The 18,688-nt window shown below is 37.6% G+C and overlaps 1 protein-coding gene across 2 annotated transcripts in view; it reads right to left on the bottom strand.

The window, feature by feature from the left end:
* Nucleotides 1-18,688, bottom strand: part of elfn1b (extracellular leucine-rich repeat and fibronectin type III domain containing 1b) — a 110,796-nt gene that overhangs the window by 113 nt on the left and 91,995 nt on the right. The window contains exon 3 of one of the 2 annotated variants that reach the window (XR_014603371.1): nt 266-3,296. Coding sequence is in view for 1 of the 2 variants with exons in the window: in XM_084090828.1 (XP_083946954.1) it covers nt 473-2,917 (2,445 nt within the window). In the remaining variant the exon portion in view is untranslated. Of the gene's footprint in view, nt 1-173; nt 3,297-18,688 lie in introns of those variants that run through there. The other variant, XM_084090828.1, reaches the window with a different exon arrangement.

An 18,688-nucleotide genomic window follows, 5' to 3' on the forward strand; every position in this document is an offset into this window, starting at 1 on the left:
GTTGGGGAGAACAGTGTTCGGCAGACATTTTGAGTTGTATGTTTTTCCAAGTACACAACAGTCAATACTGTCACAGGACACGGCCATGCGATAACCAAAGATTAATTGTGATAATAAGAAGAATCAATCTTAACAGTAATACTACTAATCAATGATGGTCATGATGATGAGGATGATAATATAATAGTAGTTTATTGTTATTTCCAATATATAAAAATCAAATGTTGAGTTGAGGTTAATACTGTTAAAAGTTTTCTATTCTTACCACTTGGCACGTACACTCACTGCAAGATCTACAGTATCTTGTATTTAGTTTTCATTCTCAAACAGAATGATTGAAAAGAGCTAGCAATACTTCTAAGCTATTTCTCTAAAAGTGAGTGCTTGCTTGTCACTTAATCATTGATACTGGCTGGTTTGGTCCAGAGATTTGTGTAGTCTTCTTTAATTGGATGAGCTATAAAAACAGCAATCATGATTTCTGCTGAGCAGAGACCCCTTTCCAGTAGTCCAGAATGTCATGTAGGTCCTCATCTTTGGCAAACTGTACTTTCCTCCTTAATGCATGACCTGCTGCAATGTACTCTTCCTCATCCCTATGACGTTTGCGGTGGAGTTTAAAACGTTCCCACAGGTTAAAAGAAGGCCTACAGCTGTACTCGGGACTGGAATAGCCACTTAGGTTGTGGTACTGCGGTGAGAGCTGCGAATAGGACAGCTCCCGTGGTCTCGAGCGCGTCAGCGGCTCCAGAATGGATGACTTTCGGCTCCCTGACACCTCTATCGACTCCTCTATGTGGTGGGGACCGGGGTAGGAGTGCCTATGCTCACTGTACTGTCGAATCCGCTCCGCCTCTGCCCTCAGGATCGCAGCCGCTGGCGTGACTGTTATGATTCCTGACTCATCGAGCGCAGATGCCTTCTCAATATATTTGGACTCTGATCTGTAAGCTCCTTCAGAACGGAAAGAACGTGGACTGCGCAGCGAACCACTCGAGGACGTGCTTGCACGCTTTTGTGGGGCATCCATACTGTGATGCCTCTGTAGGGGATGATGGTACGACCCTTTGTACACTGGAGACAGAAAACCAGACTTGCCTGGTGGATGGTCTGATATGAGGACTAACTGCGGCTCCGCTGTGGACACGGCACCGGATTTTGCGGCCTGGAATGATGTTGAATCAGATTTGAGTGCGTCGATGCAATTGTTTATGATCTGGTTCACTTTGTCCACTTCTTTTGCAATGGTGGATATCTCTGCAACAGATCCCTGGCTGGTTTCCGATGGAGGAATGCTGCATTCCCTCACACTGCGTTCTGGTTGCTCTGATCTCACTTCCATGTAATTCCCTTTTGCAGTCTTTGGTGTCCCAGAGATCTCTTGCATCTTATACTGATCTGTGTCACTGGCAGTTGGCAAGTATGGCATCCTTTGTACTGTTTCACCAGTGGACAGAATTTGCTTTTGTGACAGCTGTGATATAGTCCCTTGTTCCAGTTCAGTTCCATATTTCATCTCTATTAAGTTTCTTTTCATCTTTTCCAGCTTCTTACTCTTTGGCTCGTCTTGATGTTTGCGCTTTCTCAGGCAATGAAACACTATGCCCAGTACGATGAGCATCCCAAAGAGACAACCGAGGATGGTCATAATGTAATGAGTGGCAGTTGAGTCATTTGTCACACGTTCTTGCAATGTCCTTGGCCCTGTGGAGATGGTCAGGCAGGTGTGGTTGAATCTCAAGGAGTTACGAATAGATGCCACACAATATGTGTAGTTAGTGTGAGATTTAAGGTTCTGTAATTCTATTTCTTCTCTCTGGCTTTTCAGGTTTTGGATGTCAGTGAAGAAGCTGTTATTGTACAGGACAAGGATGTACATTTTGCGAAATGGATTTGGAATCTGGATCATGATTATTGCACTTGTGTGGGTAACTTCTTTTAGTCTTATTATAGGACGGGCATCTGGATCCAGAAAGGTGGGACTGATGCTTATGGACTCTTCTGGAAATGTCCCTGAGGAACAGTCATCCAGTCCGCAAGGGCTCAAATCAGGCAACATCGTGGGAGTGCTCCCGTCTGAAGAGCTGTGAAGATACGGTGTCACGTTGTCATCGGTGCAGACAGAGGAGAGTGCATGAAAAGCATTGCGATATCTTGGCATTCTGGGGTTCTGACTCAAGAGACTGTAGCCTGAAAAGCCAGCGGGTGTGTCACACACCATCCGCTCACTTGTCCGGTTTGGGAACGCAACAAGCCAGCGCAGGAATCCTAACAGCTCACATGAGCAACTGAACGGGTTTGCATAGAGCTCGCAAGTCGTAAGCTTTGATAGACCACGAAATGTACCACCATCAAGCTGCTGAATTCTGTTCATGGAAAGGTCGATGTTTTCAATCGCAGGACACTCCCAGAAGGCATTGGCTGTGACGGTCTCGATGAGGTTAGCCTGAAGATAGAGGTACTGCAAGCGTCCCAAACCTCTTAGCATTCCCTCGGTCAAGTTCCTTAGCTTGTTAAAGCCAATTTGCAACACTTGGAGATTAAATTGGGCTGAGAAAGCCCCATCTTCAATGTAAGAGATGTCATTCTTAGTCAGATTCAGGTATGTGAGATTGCCGAAGCGACTTAAGGAAGAAAAGTGGATGCTTCGAATCTTGTTTTCATTGAGTCGCAGGTCAACAATTGTGCTGTTAATATGCAAGGGGATATTTTCGTATGGTGGCTGGTTCTGGCTGCAAATTGCCAACCACACAAATCCCTTTTCCCCTTCAATCAGCCAGCAATCACCTTGGACAACAGGCACCCTTGTCAATGAGAGGAACACGAGAGCCATAGCCCAGCAAAGTAAGGCACTGGTCACCATACCTCCTCCATGTCCACTGGACCCAGACGAAATGGACATCTGTGCTTCAGTCATAGCTCCAGCCGTTTTTTGTTTTGTTTACACAGGTTATGATCTTTAGCAGTATTCAGCAAGATATTCAACAAGTCTTTGATTTGTAATTGGATGTAATATTGAAATCACATGGATGATTGTTCAGTGCTGTTAGGAATATCAGCTTTAGAAAAAAAAACAATTATCGTTTTTATCTTTTCAGTGTATGCTTGGTGTCTTGTCACACTGGAAAGGACGCTTCATTTATGACCAGAGTCTTGTTTATGTTCATTAGCTTTTCAGATAGCGTATCAGAGCATTTCCATGCATAGCCTCCCACAGGGCAGGAAGTGCTTGTGTTTTCCGAGGACCTCATTTCTCATCAGATTCCCCGCTCATGACCAGATTTTCATTTTGTGTCCTGCAGAAATAAGAAAGAAAGAACATGATTATTGATATTTGAAAAAACTAGGTCAAGTCCTAACAATACTCCTTCAGTGAGAGTAACAAGACTAAGAAATCATATAAATTAATATTTTGCTCAGCGCATTATAAAATAACCCACTTACCCAAACTTAATTCCATGGCGCTTTATAATTACATCCAAATGAGAACACCCACTACTTCCGGTCTACCTCAATTTCCAACTATTAATGGCAATACGGAGTGCAGAAAGTTGTCTAATGGCATTTTTAGAGCTATTTTTAAAAAGTTGTTAAGCTGACGCCATGTTTTTCACCTACCGAGAGCTAAAGTTAGCGCAGATCAATCACATAGACACTCCTGCTTGCTTTCCGAGGCCAATTAACGTCTAACAGCTTAGCTCATCCTGATAACACAAACACACACACTTTAAAGAGAAGAGTTTACTTCTATCCACCTTATTAGCTTATGAGACCCTCTGCAAGGAAAATCCCTAAAATAGACTGCTTTTTTAATTACAGCATGACCTAAATCCAACAAATTTTAAAGAGAGAACAACATACAGTAGCTGAATGGTGTTTTAGATAAGGAGTATATATTGCCAGTGCCTCTTTTTAAGAAAATACTCAAAAATTCCTGTGCTACAGTATGTTAGATAAAAATCCCTCAGAGTATATTGGAAAATTTGTTACGAGTCCAAACAGAATGTGTTGTACAGGGGACTAAAAATATGCCAGCCTAACATAATCCCCAACATAATTAAAGCAAAGTAAAAAAACAATATATCATCATCCATTAGATAATACTGGTGCTGTTATCTAATTGATGATGATAAACTGGATTTTCACTGTACTTTGATTTATCTGTTTTTACATTGAAAAGGCAGAACAACAAAATTACAATATAGTAATATAAAAAAAAAAAAAATCATTTAAATGTTACCGGGTGCATTTCATTGCATTTTTTACTAACTTGACCTGTAAATTTTAACTTTTAAGCATAAATCCCCATCCCCGTGTTTGTGAGGAGACGCGTGCATTTAGCTGTAAGAGAGAGCTACTCTGTAAAAGTAGAACAAATTCATTTTCTAGAAGCAGGCAGATTGCGTGATCCTGTAGAACTGCCGTGATTATAAGCTGTGATATGGCTAGTCTTGCTCTACAGATTGTACCTTATATTGCCAGTGTACTACATGTTGCTTAAATGGGCCAACCTCATGATGACAAACATTTTTCTCCCTTTAAATCCTAGTATAATTACAGTATATGTCTGGGCTTCAAAGTCCTGGTGCTCTAAATGGCCAGTCTGTGTGTGTATGTGCGTGTTTGCAGGCCCATTTCATATGGATGCTGTCTGGTTGGCTTTTGACAGTTTACAAAGTGTTCATTTCACAAGAGCGTTGTATACAGTTGAAGAGGCGGGTAGGAGTAGAAACGGGGTGAAAAGAGGGTTCTGTGGCGTGAATCTTTCATAGTGTTCAAACTGTTGAATGTGCTCTCACCGTCACAGTACGCTGTGTACCTCGTCTGCAAACGAATCACTTTTCCAATATGTACCCTTCTCATACCAGCTATTTAAGTGGAGAGAATAGTTCTCACATGTTGTGTTTTACTTTGCTAGGTATTGTGTGAACACACTTAAGCACATCGACAAACTCAAAGCTGTATCTGTAATATCATTGTTTGACTTTTTTTTTTTTTTTTTTTTTTTGGAATAACGGCGAAATGTATACAAATAAGATATAAATATCTCACATTTATTTAGATTACAAAATAGCAAACCAAATGGCATTTGCGAGGAATTTCTAAATAATTTTGAACAGTACACTATTATAAAATTATTATAAAAAATAAAGGCTCCAAAGGGTTTTTGTTGCAGCAATGCCATAGAATTACTATTTTGGGTTTCCCACCAAAAAACTTTCATAGAACAATTCTTAAAAGAACCATTTTAATCTTCTTGATGTGAAGAACAATTTAATTATCTAAAGAACCGTTTTTCCTCTTTAAAGAACCTTTTGTGTAATGGGAAGGTTCTGTGGGAGGTTTTTTTTTTTTTTTTTTTTTTTTTTAAATAATGTGCTTTCCCTTTGTTTCTTTAAAATAAATGCCATTTGGTTCAATGATATTCATATATTTGTAAGTGTATGGTGTAAGTATTTTGGGGCCACTGCAGCTGTCTAGGACACACACAATTTAATCCATAGAGACATGTATACTATAAATGTGTCTGTGCTTGATAAACTGGACATTCGGCAAATGCATAATGCATTTCAGGATGAATAGTTCGAGGCGGCATTTTTTTTATAATGCATGCTAAATATATCATCTGAAATATTTGTTGTGAATGTTTCAGACAGCTTTATTACTGATACACCATGTTTGAATCACATTAAACTGTTTTAACAGTGCAGTAGTCATGAGAACAAGACTTTGGCTCAGTCAGTCGCCTCAAAACACTTAACCTGCATGTCAAACTGTTCATAAACTTCAAAGGAAATGGCTTATTGCTTTATGAACCAACTTGATGCACTTCTGCACAGCAAAAGAGCGTTCAAGCAGTCAGACTAATATTCAGTACTGTGTGCGAGAGGAAGGGATTGGTCTGTGTGTGTGTGTGTGTGTGTGTGTGTGTGGTTGAATGTAGTTGCTTGTGGCTTAAAATAACACTCCTTTTTATGATCAATAAACAACTGTGTGACTCTGTGACATTAGATTAAGCCACTAGCTCTGGGCAAACATAAGAGAAGCAGTTATCCCCATAAATTTTCTTTCTCTCTCCATAGCTTCTGTTTTTCTACAGAAATCCCAGAATCTCAGGTTTCTGGATGCAATTTGTGATATTGGAGACATTAATCTTCTAAAAGTAAACAGACTGGAAACATGTCAAGATGCATCAAAGTGACATGAAGTGATTAATGTAATATGACATTCATTTACACGCTAATGAATTACAGCATCAGATATGGAATAGAGGATAAGCGTATAAAACATAAGATCATATATCTTAGTTTACATATCAGATATATGCACTGCTTATTCAGAAGGTTTTTTTATATTTAGTGGTGCTTGCTAAGGCAAATTTCACTACTATTTTTTGCTCATTCGTTAACATGTATTAATATTTAATGTATTTGTTTAATACATGTAACTCTAAATAAATGATATCTGAAGCCATGCAGCTTAAGTAGAGGTGTGCTTTTATTTTTCTGTTATTAGAGTGATTAGACTATGATTGGACATACAATTTTTAGTGCCACTTAAAAATAAGACTGATACACTCGAAAATAATTTCGAGTGTATTCAAATTAAAATGTAAATAAATTAATAATTGCCAACATAAAGATGTATCAATTAATACAAATTTGAAAAATTTTCACCAAATTTTTATTTTATTTAACCATTTGCCAATTGCTTTTTCATTCAAATTAGGTTAAAAAATTCATTGGTTGCTGTTTTTGAACAAATTAAAAGTTAATTTTTTTTATTATTATTTGTTCATTTGAACATTTTTATTTTTTTAATTATATTAAATTAATAATTGCATGAGAAACCCAACTTTGATTACCAAATATCATTCTTTGAGATGGGCTCTTTGGACTTGGGCCAGTAAGAAATCACCTAGCAACCACCCAGAACACCTTAGCAACTGCATAGCATCACCCTGACAACCACCCTCAACACCCTACTATCATGGCAATGATAGGTTTGTTTGTTTTGGTTTTTTTTTTTTTGCACATTATCTTTATATTTTTTGTAATGTTATAGCTCAGTTTTACTTGTCCCAAACTATAGAGTGCAACAATCAGGTTCCGAAAGTAAAAACATTAATTTGTTAATTTATGGTATTTACTTCAGCTGAAGCCATCAGCCTGCATTATTTCAGCTTATTTTTAAAATAATCGTATTTAACAGCAGAAATCCTTGTGAAAAATTACATTAAGCCTACGTAATTACGTCATTTTGTCGCTTCATTTTTTATTTATTTTTTGCTTCTAATCAAAATTTGTAAGCTTATAACTCTTTAACAACGACTATTTTAAAATCCCTATAGGAAAAAATGAATGGAAAAAATACTTCCAGAACCTGCGCCTCTGAAAAAGGGGGCACTGTTGAACTCTATTCATAGATGCCACCTACGTCACTACAAATAGAACGCCGCCATATTTGCGACCGACTCGCCCGGTATGGCCGCCCAAACTGCCTATTTGAATGAGAGAGAGAGACAGAGATACCTGGAGAAAATTTCAATTTTAGGCTCCGATCCTTATTTGTTACCCCCAGTTTTCTTTAGTCCATTATTATCTGCCCCAGGCTTGCCCCAATTGGCCTTTCATGATATAGAAATACTTAAGTCATAGAGCTTCATGGCGCGCGTTCATGAGAGTCGAGGCGATGTCATGAATGAATCTATGAATCTGCAGCTGTTCGGCTGGCATGAATGAATCTATCTAATCCGAACAGCAGCACTGGCAGAGTCCAGAGAGACACCAGCATCAGCACAGCCAGAGACATCAGTCAAATATCATAAAAGACTGCCATATCTGTCCGAAATAACAGATGCTCAATTACAGAGAAGGTTTAATACACACAAATATCGAAATGAAAGAATCTTTCGAGACGAATCTTTTTGAATGATTCGGCTGCGATTAAAAGCTATCAAGAGGTAAAGCTCATCAGTGATTATAATATAACGACTTAAATTGCAGTTTGTTCGTGACATAAAGCTATCATATGAATAAATAACGATATTAATATAACGGACGAGTCGTATTAGATCACTTTTATGATACTTTTGTGATGTTTTTTTTGTCTTTTATTATTATTATTTTTTGTGTGGCAGCCCACAGTAGGCTAATGTTACTCATTCACTTTCATTACATCGACAGAAGAGTCTCCATTAGGCTACATATTTAAAAATGTCCCTTTGTCTTCCACGTAAAGTAAACTTAAGGATTTGCACATGAAGGTGAGTAAATGATGGCAGAATTATCATTTTTGGAAGAACTAGTCCTTTAATATGCATTTCAAGGCTGAGATTATGCATCGTCTGCAGAGCTAACGTTAACGTTACTTACACAAAAGAACATCTAAAGCGCATGTGACGAAGACAATATCTTTATGAACTACAGAAAAATGTTTATTAGATTTAGGTAGGTATTAACTAACAGACAGACAGACAGTTATGTTCAAAATAACCCCAAATCTACTAACTTACCATGATAAAGTGCATTTAAACAGATCCAACAAATAAAATGAAGAAAAAAACATTATCTGTCGATATCTGTCTGTATAATGTTGGCCACTGAGAGTATAATGGAAATATAATTAACCACAAACCAACATGAGACTTCAAGTCTTTTAAATAAATGATTCTCTCTTCTCTCTTCTTTTGGTATAGAATAAAATCGGCTGTTGTTGCAGCCAACTGCACAACATATTGCAGGCATTATTGAGACCGTCGGTCGTCAAGATGGCGGCGCAAAGCTACAATGACGTCACGTGAACCGAATGAATAGAGAATGGGAATGTGATGTCAGCAACACAATGCATTCTGGGACTTTAGGACACAGGCACTACAGTAGAGACTGAGTAGCAGTGGAGGTAGATGTTAAAAGTTATATTATACAGTTAAAAACAAATTAGAACTGTGAACTGCCACAGCCGCTCTCACAAATATGGCAACCACTAAGATTCCCATTCTTTATTGATCTGATTAAAAACACAACATGGTCATGTTCCATTAGGCACGATGTTACTGTGGCTTTCAAGGGATGCAAAACACGAATTCTCAGAGGAAAAAACAAAACAAAAGACAGGAACAAACAGCACTTATATAATTCCTTACAGTATAAGCACTCAGGAAATAACTTAAAACATCTTCCTCTGTGGGCCTCATAAGGGTGCTCTGACTGAACGGGCCCCAATCGTTATCGCCGATTATAGCTTTATATAGTTTGATCAGGTGTCTCTTTAAAGGCAGATCAGATGACTCAAAACTCGCAGCTAAAACTGCTTCACTACATTCACCGGTCTGGCAGTTCTACCAGGTGTCTGAAAAGGACAATACATTTGAATTGCATGCATGCATTGCTTTCCTTCACAGCGGTGCACTTTCTTTTCTCAATAAAAGCTAAAAGTTGATGTCCAATCAGCTAGATCAGTGATTGTCGTAAAATAAAGTCTGTTGCTAAACGATAATAAAAAAAAGAGTTATTAAAACTGCATTAAGCGGCGAACGTGATACTCTTACCCAATCGGCTTTCTGTGCGTGCATTCCGAGACGGAGTGAAAAAACGAACAAGCAAAGTGAACTTTGAGCTTCGGGTTTGCGCCTAAATGGTTAAAAACACAGAAACCTAGAAACCGGCTAGGTGAGTATTCACTTAAATACCATCGGTTATGTCTAAAGTGAACATAAACAGTGGGCAAATATGTTGCATGTGTATCAGTATATTGGATCCGTGCATGCTGTCTTAAAGTGACATCAGCCTAATATTCCTGCTGTCGTCTGTCATTTATGTTAATCAAGAAAAGACAGAGAAAATCACTTAGTAGGATTTAGTAGGATTAATCTCTATTTCATTTATACAGTGAAGACAATGCAGTGTTATTTTACATTTAATTACTTCCTGTTGATAAAGACTTTTTATTTATTTATTTCACAGGAAGTTGTCAGTACTTTCTCATCTCTTATTTTTTTATGCTTAAAACACATTGTTGTTAAGAATAGATCAGAGCACCCTTACTCAAAGGTCGGATAAACACTACAGGGTGCGGCACAAACGGGCAGTTGCTAATTTGTTTTTGTGTAGATGTGCATTGGAGTGTGTTTGTAGAGCTGAAATAATTGTGTAATGGCCGTTGTTTAGTGAGTGGGTGTTCGGTGACACATAATTGGACAGGGTTCAGGTCGCACAGCAAACACACACACTGTGGTTCACATCTGCTGAGCTATCGAAACACCCAAGGGGAAGCCTTTTTTGTGTGCCAATTCATCTCTGTCCTTATCTGATTAAGAAAACAAGAGAAATCCGAATGTTTCAGTGAATCAGGGAATGCTTTTGAAAGACATGGTATAGGGGCCTACTTGTCCACGGGGACCGTCTCCATAGTTACCCTGCTTCTGGTGACAGGCGGTGCTACCCATAGGGCTATCTGATTTGCACAGTTATGATTAGACTGAAACTACAGATGGCACGGAACTTCCTACCTAGTCAACACTGGAGACAGAAGACGAACATGAAGCAGTGGCGCGTTGTAGATGTGATTGGGCATCTTGTATGTAGCATGCATGAACCGTGGGAAGGAAGAACAGGTTTATGGACTGGTGTGGCTTGTTCGCACCTCACAATACAAGCGCTCTCTTTGACCTCCACATGGATGGGTGATTTTACAAGGTTGCTAGGTAGCAAGAAAGTAGGAATTACACACTATGGTAAAAGCACACGAGAAAGGTAAGACATTTGAGCTTAGAACAAAACAAGGTTTTCAGAACAAGAATTTTTTCTTTTTTTTTGTTCTTAGAGTCGTCTTTTCATGCAGTAGGCTACATTTATCTTCATCTCATTGTGTCCGAGAAATTAAATCTTTACAATGATTACCCAAAAAGAGAGGAGATGCACGTCGGTTGCGATCCCTCTGGTACAACTTCATGAATCTACCCAAGCACAAGATCAGTCTCTCTTCCATCTTCTGATTTTTAAGCAACACCACCCATGTAATGATGCTTGTCTGATATTTATTTGCTGTGCTTTCAGGGTCAAATCTGAAACAGCTGGGGAAAAAACCCTTTACCTGCGCACAACACTGCATTGAGGGTTGTTTCGCTCCATATAGGAATTGTTGACCTGCATGCTGTTCTCATGCACTTCATGCTGCAGATGAAGTACGTAATTACTTGTGAGACTAACCGCCATCACTTGGGTGTGAATGTTTTTCTTCTTCTTCTTCTTCTATGCTTTCTTCTGTATGCCGTGTGTGGTGTGGTTATGCACTCATTCTAGGAGATTAGACTGTACATTGGCTCAGAGTAAAAGTGTCAGGTCTTTTCACTGCCAACTTTGAGAAAGCTGCATAAATTTGCACGTCTTTCCACAGCATGGAGCTATTTTTGAACTTGGCAGCCATTGATATAGAGTTTATCCTGAAACAAGAGGGGGGGGGGAAACAGAAGACATGACATACAAAAAGTGCAGATTGTGCAAGACCAAACATATTTCCTGATGAGACCACCAAGGATTCACTGAAGCCTAGCCATTTAACGTTAAAGAGAGAGTTCACCCCAAACTGAAATATGTCATCATGTACTATAAATGCGTGTTGTAATCTTTTGCAATTTTCAGTACAAGCAACGTGCAATATGTCATTTATTTATGAATTTGCATTAATTAACACGGATGATTTACTATGTAGGGCATATTCTTTCACGTCATGTGAAGTCAAATATTGTGTAAATGTTGTCTGTTTTATTAATATGTAGCATGAACTGCCTCGCAGATTAGAGATGTGAAGCGCACTGGATTAAAGCATCACTTTATTGTAGATGTCGAGTGAGGGTGATAAGCATATGAATATGGCCCTGGGAAATTTTGATGCTTAATGGTGTTTCTTCACACTCCAGAAATCTGTTCTATTGCTTTTGCAGAGCACAGATCATGAACACAGGAAAAAACTAATATTAGGCCTACATTTCAAAAACATCCTGCTACAAATGGGTAACTGAAGCTGCAAGGAAGGGGAATCTGATGATTATTTGGGGACATGTGAAACCGAGCTAGTATTTTCTAACATCATTTATATATACAATTTTTAATCATATGCACTTTTTTATGTTTGTTTAGTTTGTTCTAGTAATTTTATTACATGTTTATTCATTTCAGTTTCATGTTTTTTAATAAAAAAAAATATTTTTCATTTCAGTTTTAGCAGTTTTACTACTTCAGCTTAAACTTTTTTCAGTTAGTTGCCAAGGCAAATTTTCGTTTAAGTTTTTAAAGTTTATATATAAAAATATATATATTTTTTACAATTACTGAAAACTGTTTTTAATAGTTTTAGTTAACAATAACAACAGTCATGTACAGTGTCCTCTACTAATATTGGTACTCTGGGTAAATATGAGCGAAGGCATCTGTGAAAAAATCTGCACTGTTTATCCTTTGATCTTTCATTCAAAAAATTCACAAAAGTCTAATCTTTCATTGAAGTAAAACAAGGGGGATATCACATTATGAAATAAATGTTTTTCTTCAATGCATGCTGGCCACAATTATTGGCACCCCAAGGAATTATTATGAGCAAAATATCTCTGAAGTATTCCCATTCATATTTGTTTTTTAGCACACCAGGGTGACTAGGAACATGAAATTGTCCAGCCATGACTTCCTGTTCCACTGGAGTATAAATATGAGAAACACAAAAGCCAGATGGTGGAGGTCCTGGACATCTTGTTCATATATATGGTATCATAGATTCTAGCAAATACCAACAGATAAAAAATCAAAACCTGACAGCTTCTGCTAGAAATCTTATAATGGGCCGTGGTTGGATCTTCCATCAGGACAAGGATCCAAAATCAACACAAAAAAGGGTCACTGAGCAAAAAATGAAACTTCTGCTATGGCTGTCCCAGTCCCCTGACCCCTGAACTCTATAGGAAATGAGTGAGTGAACTGAAGAGAAGAAGCATTAACATGGAACTGGAAAGCTGAAGGATCTGGCGATTCTGTATGAAGAAATGGTCTCTGATTGGCAGGTGTTCTCCAAACTCATCAGGCATTATAGGAGAAAACTCAGAGCTGTTATCTCGGCAAAAGAAAGTTGCAATAATTGTGGCCAACATAAACTAGTGAAAAACATGTATTTCATAATGCGAGTTTCCCACCACTTTCAATTCTTTAATGAAGGGCTAGAATGTTTTGAATGAAGGATCAAAAGATCCAATTTATTTTCACAGCCGCCTTTGCTCATATTTACCAAGGGTGCCAATATTAGTGGAGGGCACTGTATGTAGTAGCTATGCAGCTAGGGTGTTCTGGTGGTTGTCAAGGTGTTTTCAGTGCTTGTTATTTGGTATTTTTTTACATATCGGCATCAGCCAATATGTTTTTCTGTTTGGCCAATGTGACGGAAGCAGGACTTATTTTGACGACGTTGTGGTTGACACAAACTTACCCGATTACAGAGTGCCCTTTATGTTACAGTGCTCACTTCCTTTTATTCATATTTTTTTAATAATAGCTTTATTTGTAAAAAAAAAAAAAAAAAAGTACAAGTCTGTTTATTTATTATTTTTAAACTGATTTTCAAATTAATTATTTATAATTTTTGGTCAAGATCTTGGATTGAGAATGCAAGAGTCCAGCACTCCTAAAGTCTCCTCCAGAACATCCCAAAGACTTTCAATGAATTTAAGATCTGGACTCGGAGATGCCAATTCATGTGTGAAAAAGATTCTTCATGCTCCCTCCCAACCATTCTCTCACAGTCTGAGCCTGATGAATCTTGACATTGTCATCCTGGAATATGGCCATGATGTGTCTTCCTACAAGGTTGCTTAAGAAATCAAAAGGTCCATCAATTAGGGTTAGAAGAACTCTTGCCAAACATGCTAGAAATATAATAATCACTGCAATAATAATCCAAACATAGACTCTTAAGCAAATTGCCTATTTAAATCCAATATATATCAGCCACCATGCTCTCTAAGATATCGGCATCGTCCATCAATCAATCAATATCGGTTAACCGCTAGTTGTGATGTGATTGATTGGTAGTGTTCTGAGTGGTTGTTAGGTGATCGCTAGGATGTGCTTTGCTAAGGTGTTCTGGTCACAAGGTGCTTGCTATGGTATTCTGAGTGGGTTTTGGGTAGTTGCTTACTGTGGCCCAAGTCAGAAAGCTTATATTCTCTATGGTTTTTTGGTTTGTAGATATGGCTTGATCCGCTTTAACAGTAGTAGCACCACCTCTCCTCAACAAGCCACATTATGGATTCCACTGAATCACGTATTTTTACTTTATTAGCAGTATTGAAGCTTTTTTGTTTTTAAAATAAATCTCAGGGTGAATTGAAAGAAAACTTTGTTGCACTTTGTACGTCGCTAATAAACGCGGCAAACAATCATACTGAATAAACCCTCAATTTCTCTCAACACTTTCAATCAGAATGGAGAGCTGGAACGGTGCGTTTTCTAATGTCGAGTGGAGTGTGTTTAGGGCGCTGTGTAATACCTGAAGTAAAGTTTTCTTGGTGTGTGCTGATATTGCATGCTGATGCTGTTTAGATTCCCCACTGACTCTTTCTCAGCTGGAACTCACAGTGATGGCAGCTTCCCCCCCACCAGCATCTCATTAAAGCAGAATACATTACCTATAATGAGTAAGAAAGTGTGTGTGTGTGTGTTATCATGGAAGCTTTAGACTGCATGCATAAGTGTATATTAAAAGTTTGTGTTTGACTGTTCAAGGATGTGTATAAGGATGCTGTCTCAGAATACAGTGTATTAGTGTTTGAAGAAGATAATCAGTAGGAAACGAGTTAAATTGTGTGCGATCGCGTGCAGGAGGGGGTAACGGGGCTCATCACTCGATTTTGGCAGTGTGGATATATTTACTGAAGGATATGAATGCTTGCTGTAATTTGGCTTTTGTGTAAATCTCAACTGTTGTTACAAGCTGACTGCATTTGCTGTCTGTTAATACTGTCTGTATTCTCGTTGCCTGCATTGATAGACCCAGATGGATTTTCTTCATATTTGCTGTGCTGTTTTTGGGGAGAAAATCTGCATAATTCTGCAGAATCATTATTTAAACACAAAACATAATGGGCCCTATTTTAACGATCTGAAACGCAAGTGTCAAAGCGCAAAGCGCAAGTAACTTTGTGGGCGGGTCTTGGCGCTGTTGCTATTTTCCCAGCGGGATAAATGACTCTTGCGCCAGGCGCAAATCTAAAATGGGTTGGTCTGAAGTAGCTTCATTATTCATAGGTGTGGTTTGGGCATAACGTGAAATAAACCAATCAAAGCGTCATCTCACATTCCCTTTAAGAGCAGACGCGCTTTGTTCTAAAGCGGATTCCTATTATAACGGCGGATTTGCCAGACGCGCGCCAGGAGCGGTTCACAGCCAAGGAGAGCAACGCTCTCGTCAGGGACGTTGGGGATGGAGAAACCCACCCAAATTAACTTCGGTTAAAAAGGTGTATGATAATTTGGGTAAATGTGTAAGCTAGATGTATGCTTTTACATAAATTGTCTATCTATCTATCTATCTATCTATCATAATAATGTATGATTTGCAAAAATGAAAACTGCTGCTTCTGTGTAGATGAGAGAATCAAAGTGTATGCGCGTTGTGCACACGCTACATTGATTATGGCCAAGCATGCGCCCTTAAAATAGCATATGAATAACATGCGCAACGCGCCACTGACTTTAAACTATTTTTTCCTGGTTAGTGGCGCAATTGTTTTCTAAACCTGCAAAATAGCATGAAGGAACGTTTGCGCCGGAACACGCCTCCTTTTTTGCGCTGAACCGCCCAGGGAGCGCAAGTTCATTCCCTAGTTTAGCGACGTGCTTCTGTGGAGGGAAAAGCGCGCTTTGCGCGAGTGCAAAATAGGAATGATACATGCGTCGGTGTACAAAGTCAATTGCGCTGGGTGCAAGATAGGGCCCAATGTGTTGAACTGATTAGTCTTTTCGGTATCTGAGAACATCAAATTAACCAAGGTATTTAATAAGCGCACACACACGGGTTGTAGCCTACTGTAAATAGGCCTACATGTTGGATGCTCATTGTCTCTAAATTCTTTTTTTTTCTTCTCATTTTAAAAAAGTGGGATGTGAATTACACAGATAATGTGTTCCCTGCCTGATAAAAATGTGTTAAAGTTACATTGCACTCACAAATGTTTTTTTTTCTTTTTCTCTCCACCAGCTCAGATTAATATGATGTTTATAAGTGTAATAATTTGTTAGACAATAAATATTTTTCCCCTGTGTTCAGGATATTTACAGAGCACAGTTATTGATAATAACAAAATATGACGGTGTAAAGGTAAGACTTTTGGGAAAAGCTGCATTTATTCAAGCTCACCAAGGCTGCATTTATTTGATCAATAGAGTAAAAACAGTAATATTGTGAAATGTTATTACAATTTAAAAGAACTGTTTTCTATTTGAATATATTTTAAAATGTAATCTATTCCTGTGATCAAAGCTGAATTTTCAGCATCATTACTCCAGTCTTCAGTGTCACATGATCCTTCAGAAATCATTCTAATATGATGATTTGCAGCTCAGGAAACATTTCTTATTATTATCATCATCAATTTTGTGCTGCTTAAAATTATTCTTTTTTTGGACACGGTTATACATATTATAATTTTTTTGTATTCTTTGATTAATAAAAAAGTTCAAAAGAACAGCATTTATTTGAAATAGAAATCTTTTCTGATTTAATGTGTCCTTTCTGAATGAAACAATTTTTTTTTTTAATCTTACTGACCCCAAATTTTTGAACGGTAGGCCTAGTGTATAAAAAATGTTTCATAAATTTGAACAAAAACTATCATTTAAAATTATAATGTAATATTACACATAAAATTAAAATTTTTAAAGATTTTCAATCAACGTTAATTTCCTAATTCAAATCGACCAAAATAGTTAAGTCTAAATATTCTAGAACCTGACTTTTCATGAAGCCACCCAAACATGTTATAATTCATTTGGCTTTGCAGCAAGTTTTGCTCAAGCAAAATCCACTCACATTTACTTCAGAACGTCTATTTAAACCCTTTCAGCAAGACATCCATTCTATCATTTTAGTAGGATGGAGGAACATGTATGTTATTTAAGAACCCTATTAAGGAAAAAAAAAAGCATGGTCCTTTATCCTCAGCTGCCTAATGAATCTATTATGTGTACCGTGAGACTGAGCAATACTGCTATTAGGAGCAAGGACCAAACATGGTCTAAAAAGAAAAGCACAAGATTTTAAGGTTTTAGAAGTACTCAAACATCTTCCTTTCAAAACTTCTCTTCCTCTTTCCCTTTTTATACTCAAAGACACACATCTAAAGCATAAGAGCTGACAGCATCTCTCTTTATAAACACGCACAAAACCTGCAAACGAAAAGATTTCTTATATCCTCTTCCTCTGGGGTGTGCGGTGCTCTTGACACCTGGGCATCATGACATTCGCCATTTAGCTGCTCAGCATCACAAGCCAGATGAGAATGTGTTTAAAAGACCAGAGACTAACTGACAAGATAATAGAGAATAGATGAGGGTTTTGTAAAATCACATGCACAAACACACACACTCTGTCTCTGTCTCTTTAATGCCCTTCGCTTCAGCTCTCTGCTGTGTTAGACTTTTTAAAGCTTATAGAAGTTTTAAGAGGACGTGTTTTAATAAAGAAAAATGCAGAGACAGCTCAGGGGGACATTTAAATGAAACTTCAAACCTCTTTTATTTTTTCAGTTGAACAAAAAGAGGAATTTTTAAAGAATATTCACGTGTCTTTTCCTTATAACTGCACATAGTGACTAAGGTCTGCCAAATGAAAATTAATATCTGAACATGCAATAGGCTATTCAAAAGAAAGAACAGAACCTCTGCTTAAAAAATATTCTAGCTTCATGCATTCTTTTTTTTTAATCAACACTTGAATGTGGGTATTAGGGTTCATAAAAACAAAACAAGAAAGTAATACTTTTATGCAAGGATGCATTAAATTGATTAAAAATAAAGACATTTCACATTGTTACAAAAAATTCATTCTAATATTCATCAAATAATCCTGAAAATAATGTACCATGGTTTCCCCCAAAATAGTAAGCAGCACAACTGTTTTCAACATTAATGTTTCCGGAGCAGCAAATCATCAAATTAATGATTTCTGAAGGATCATGTGACACTGAAGACTGGAGGAATGATGCTGAAAATTCAGCTTTGACATCACAGGAATAAATTACATTTTAAAATATGTTAAAACAGAAAGCTGTAACTTTAAATTGTAATAATATTTGAAACAGTGTTGCTGCATTTATTGTATTAGCATCATATAAATGCAGCTTCTTTCAAAAACATCAACAACAAAAAAATTCACTAAACCTAAACGTAGTGTAAATGTCATGTATGTGAATAATATAATGAATAATCTCAGCTGAACATTACATTTTTGTTTAAACATTTTTATTTATTTTTATTTTTATAATTTCATGCTAATTGAATATAGCATTGATTGATCCAGTAGTGTGAATGAGGAGGATGAAGCTCAGTGTAGAGAGAATGTTGTTGTCAGGCTATGATCTCCTCTTCATCTTCTGCCTGTTAGTTTCTTTTCTTTCTTTTCTTTATTTAGTTTTCTTGTTGAGTGT

This window comes from Abramis brama (genome assembly GCF_963993115.1).
Source record: "Abramis brama genome assembly, chromosome: 2".
NCBI classification, from domain to species: domain Eukaryota; kingdom Metazoa; phylum Chordata; class Actinopteri; order Cypriniformes; family Leuciscidae; genus Abramis; species Abramis brama.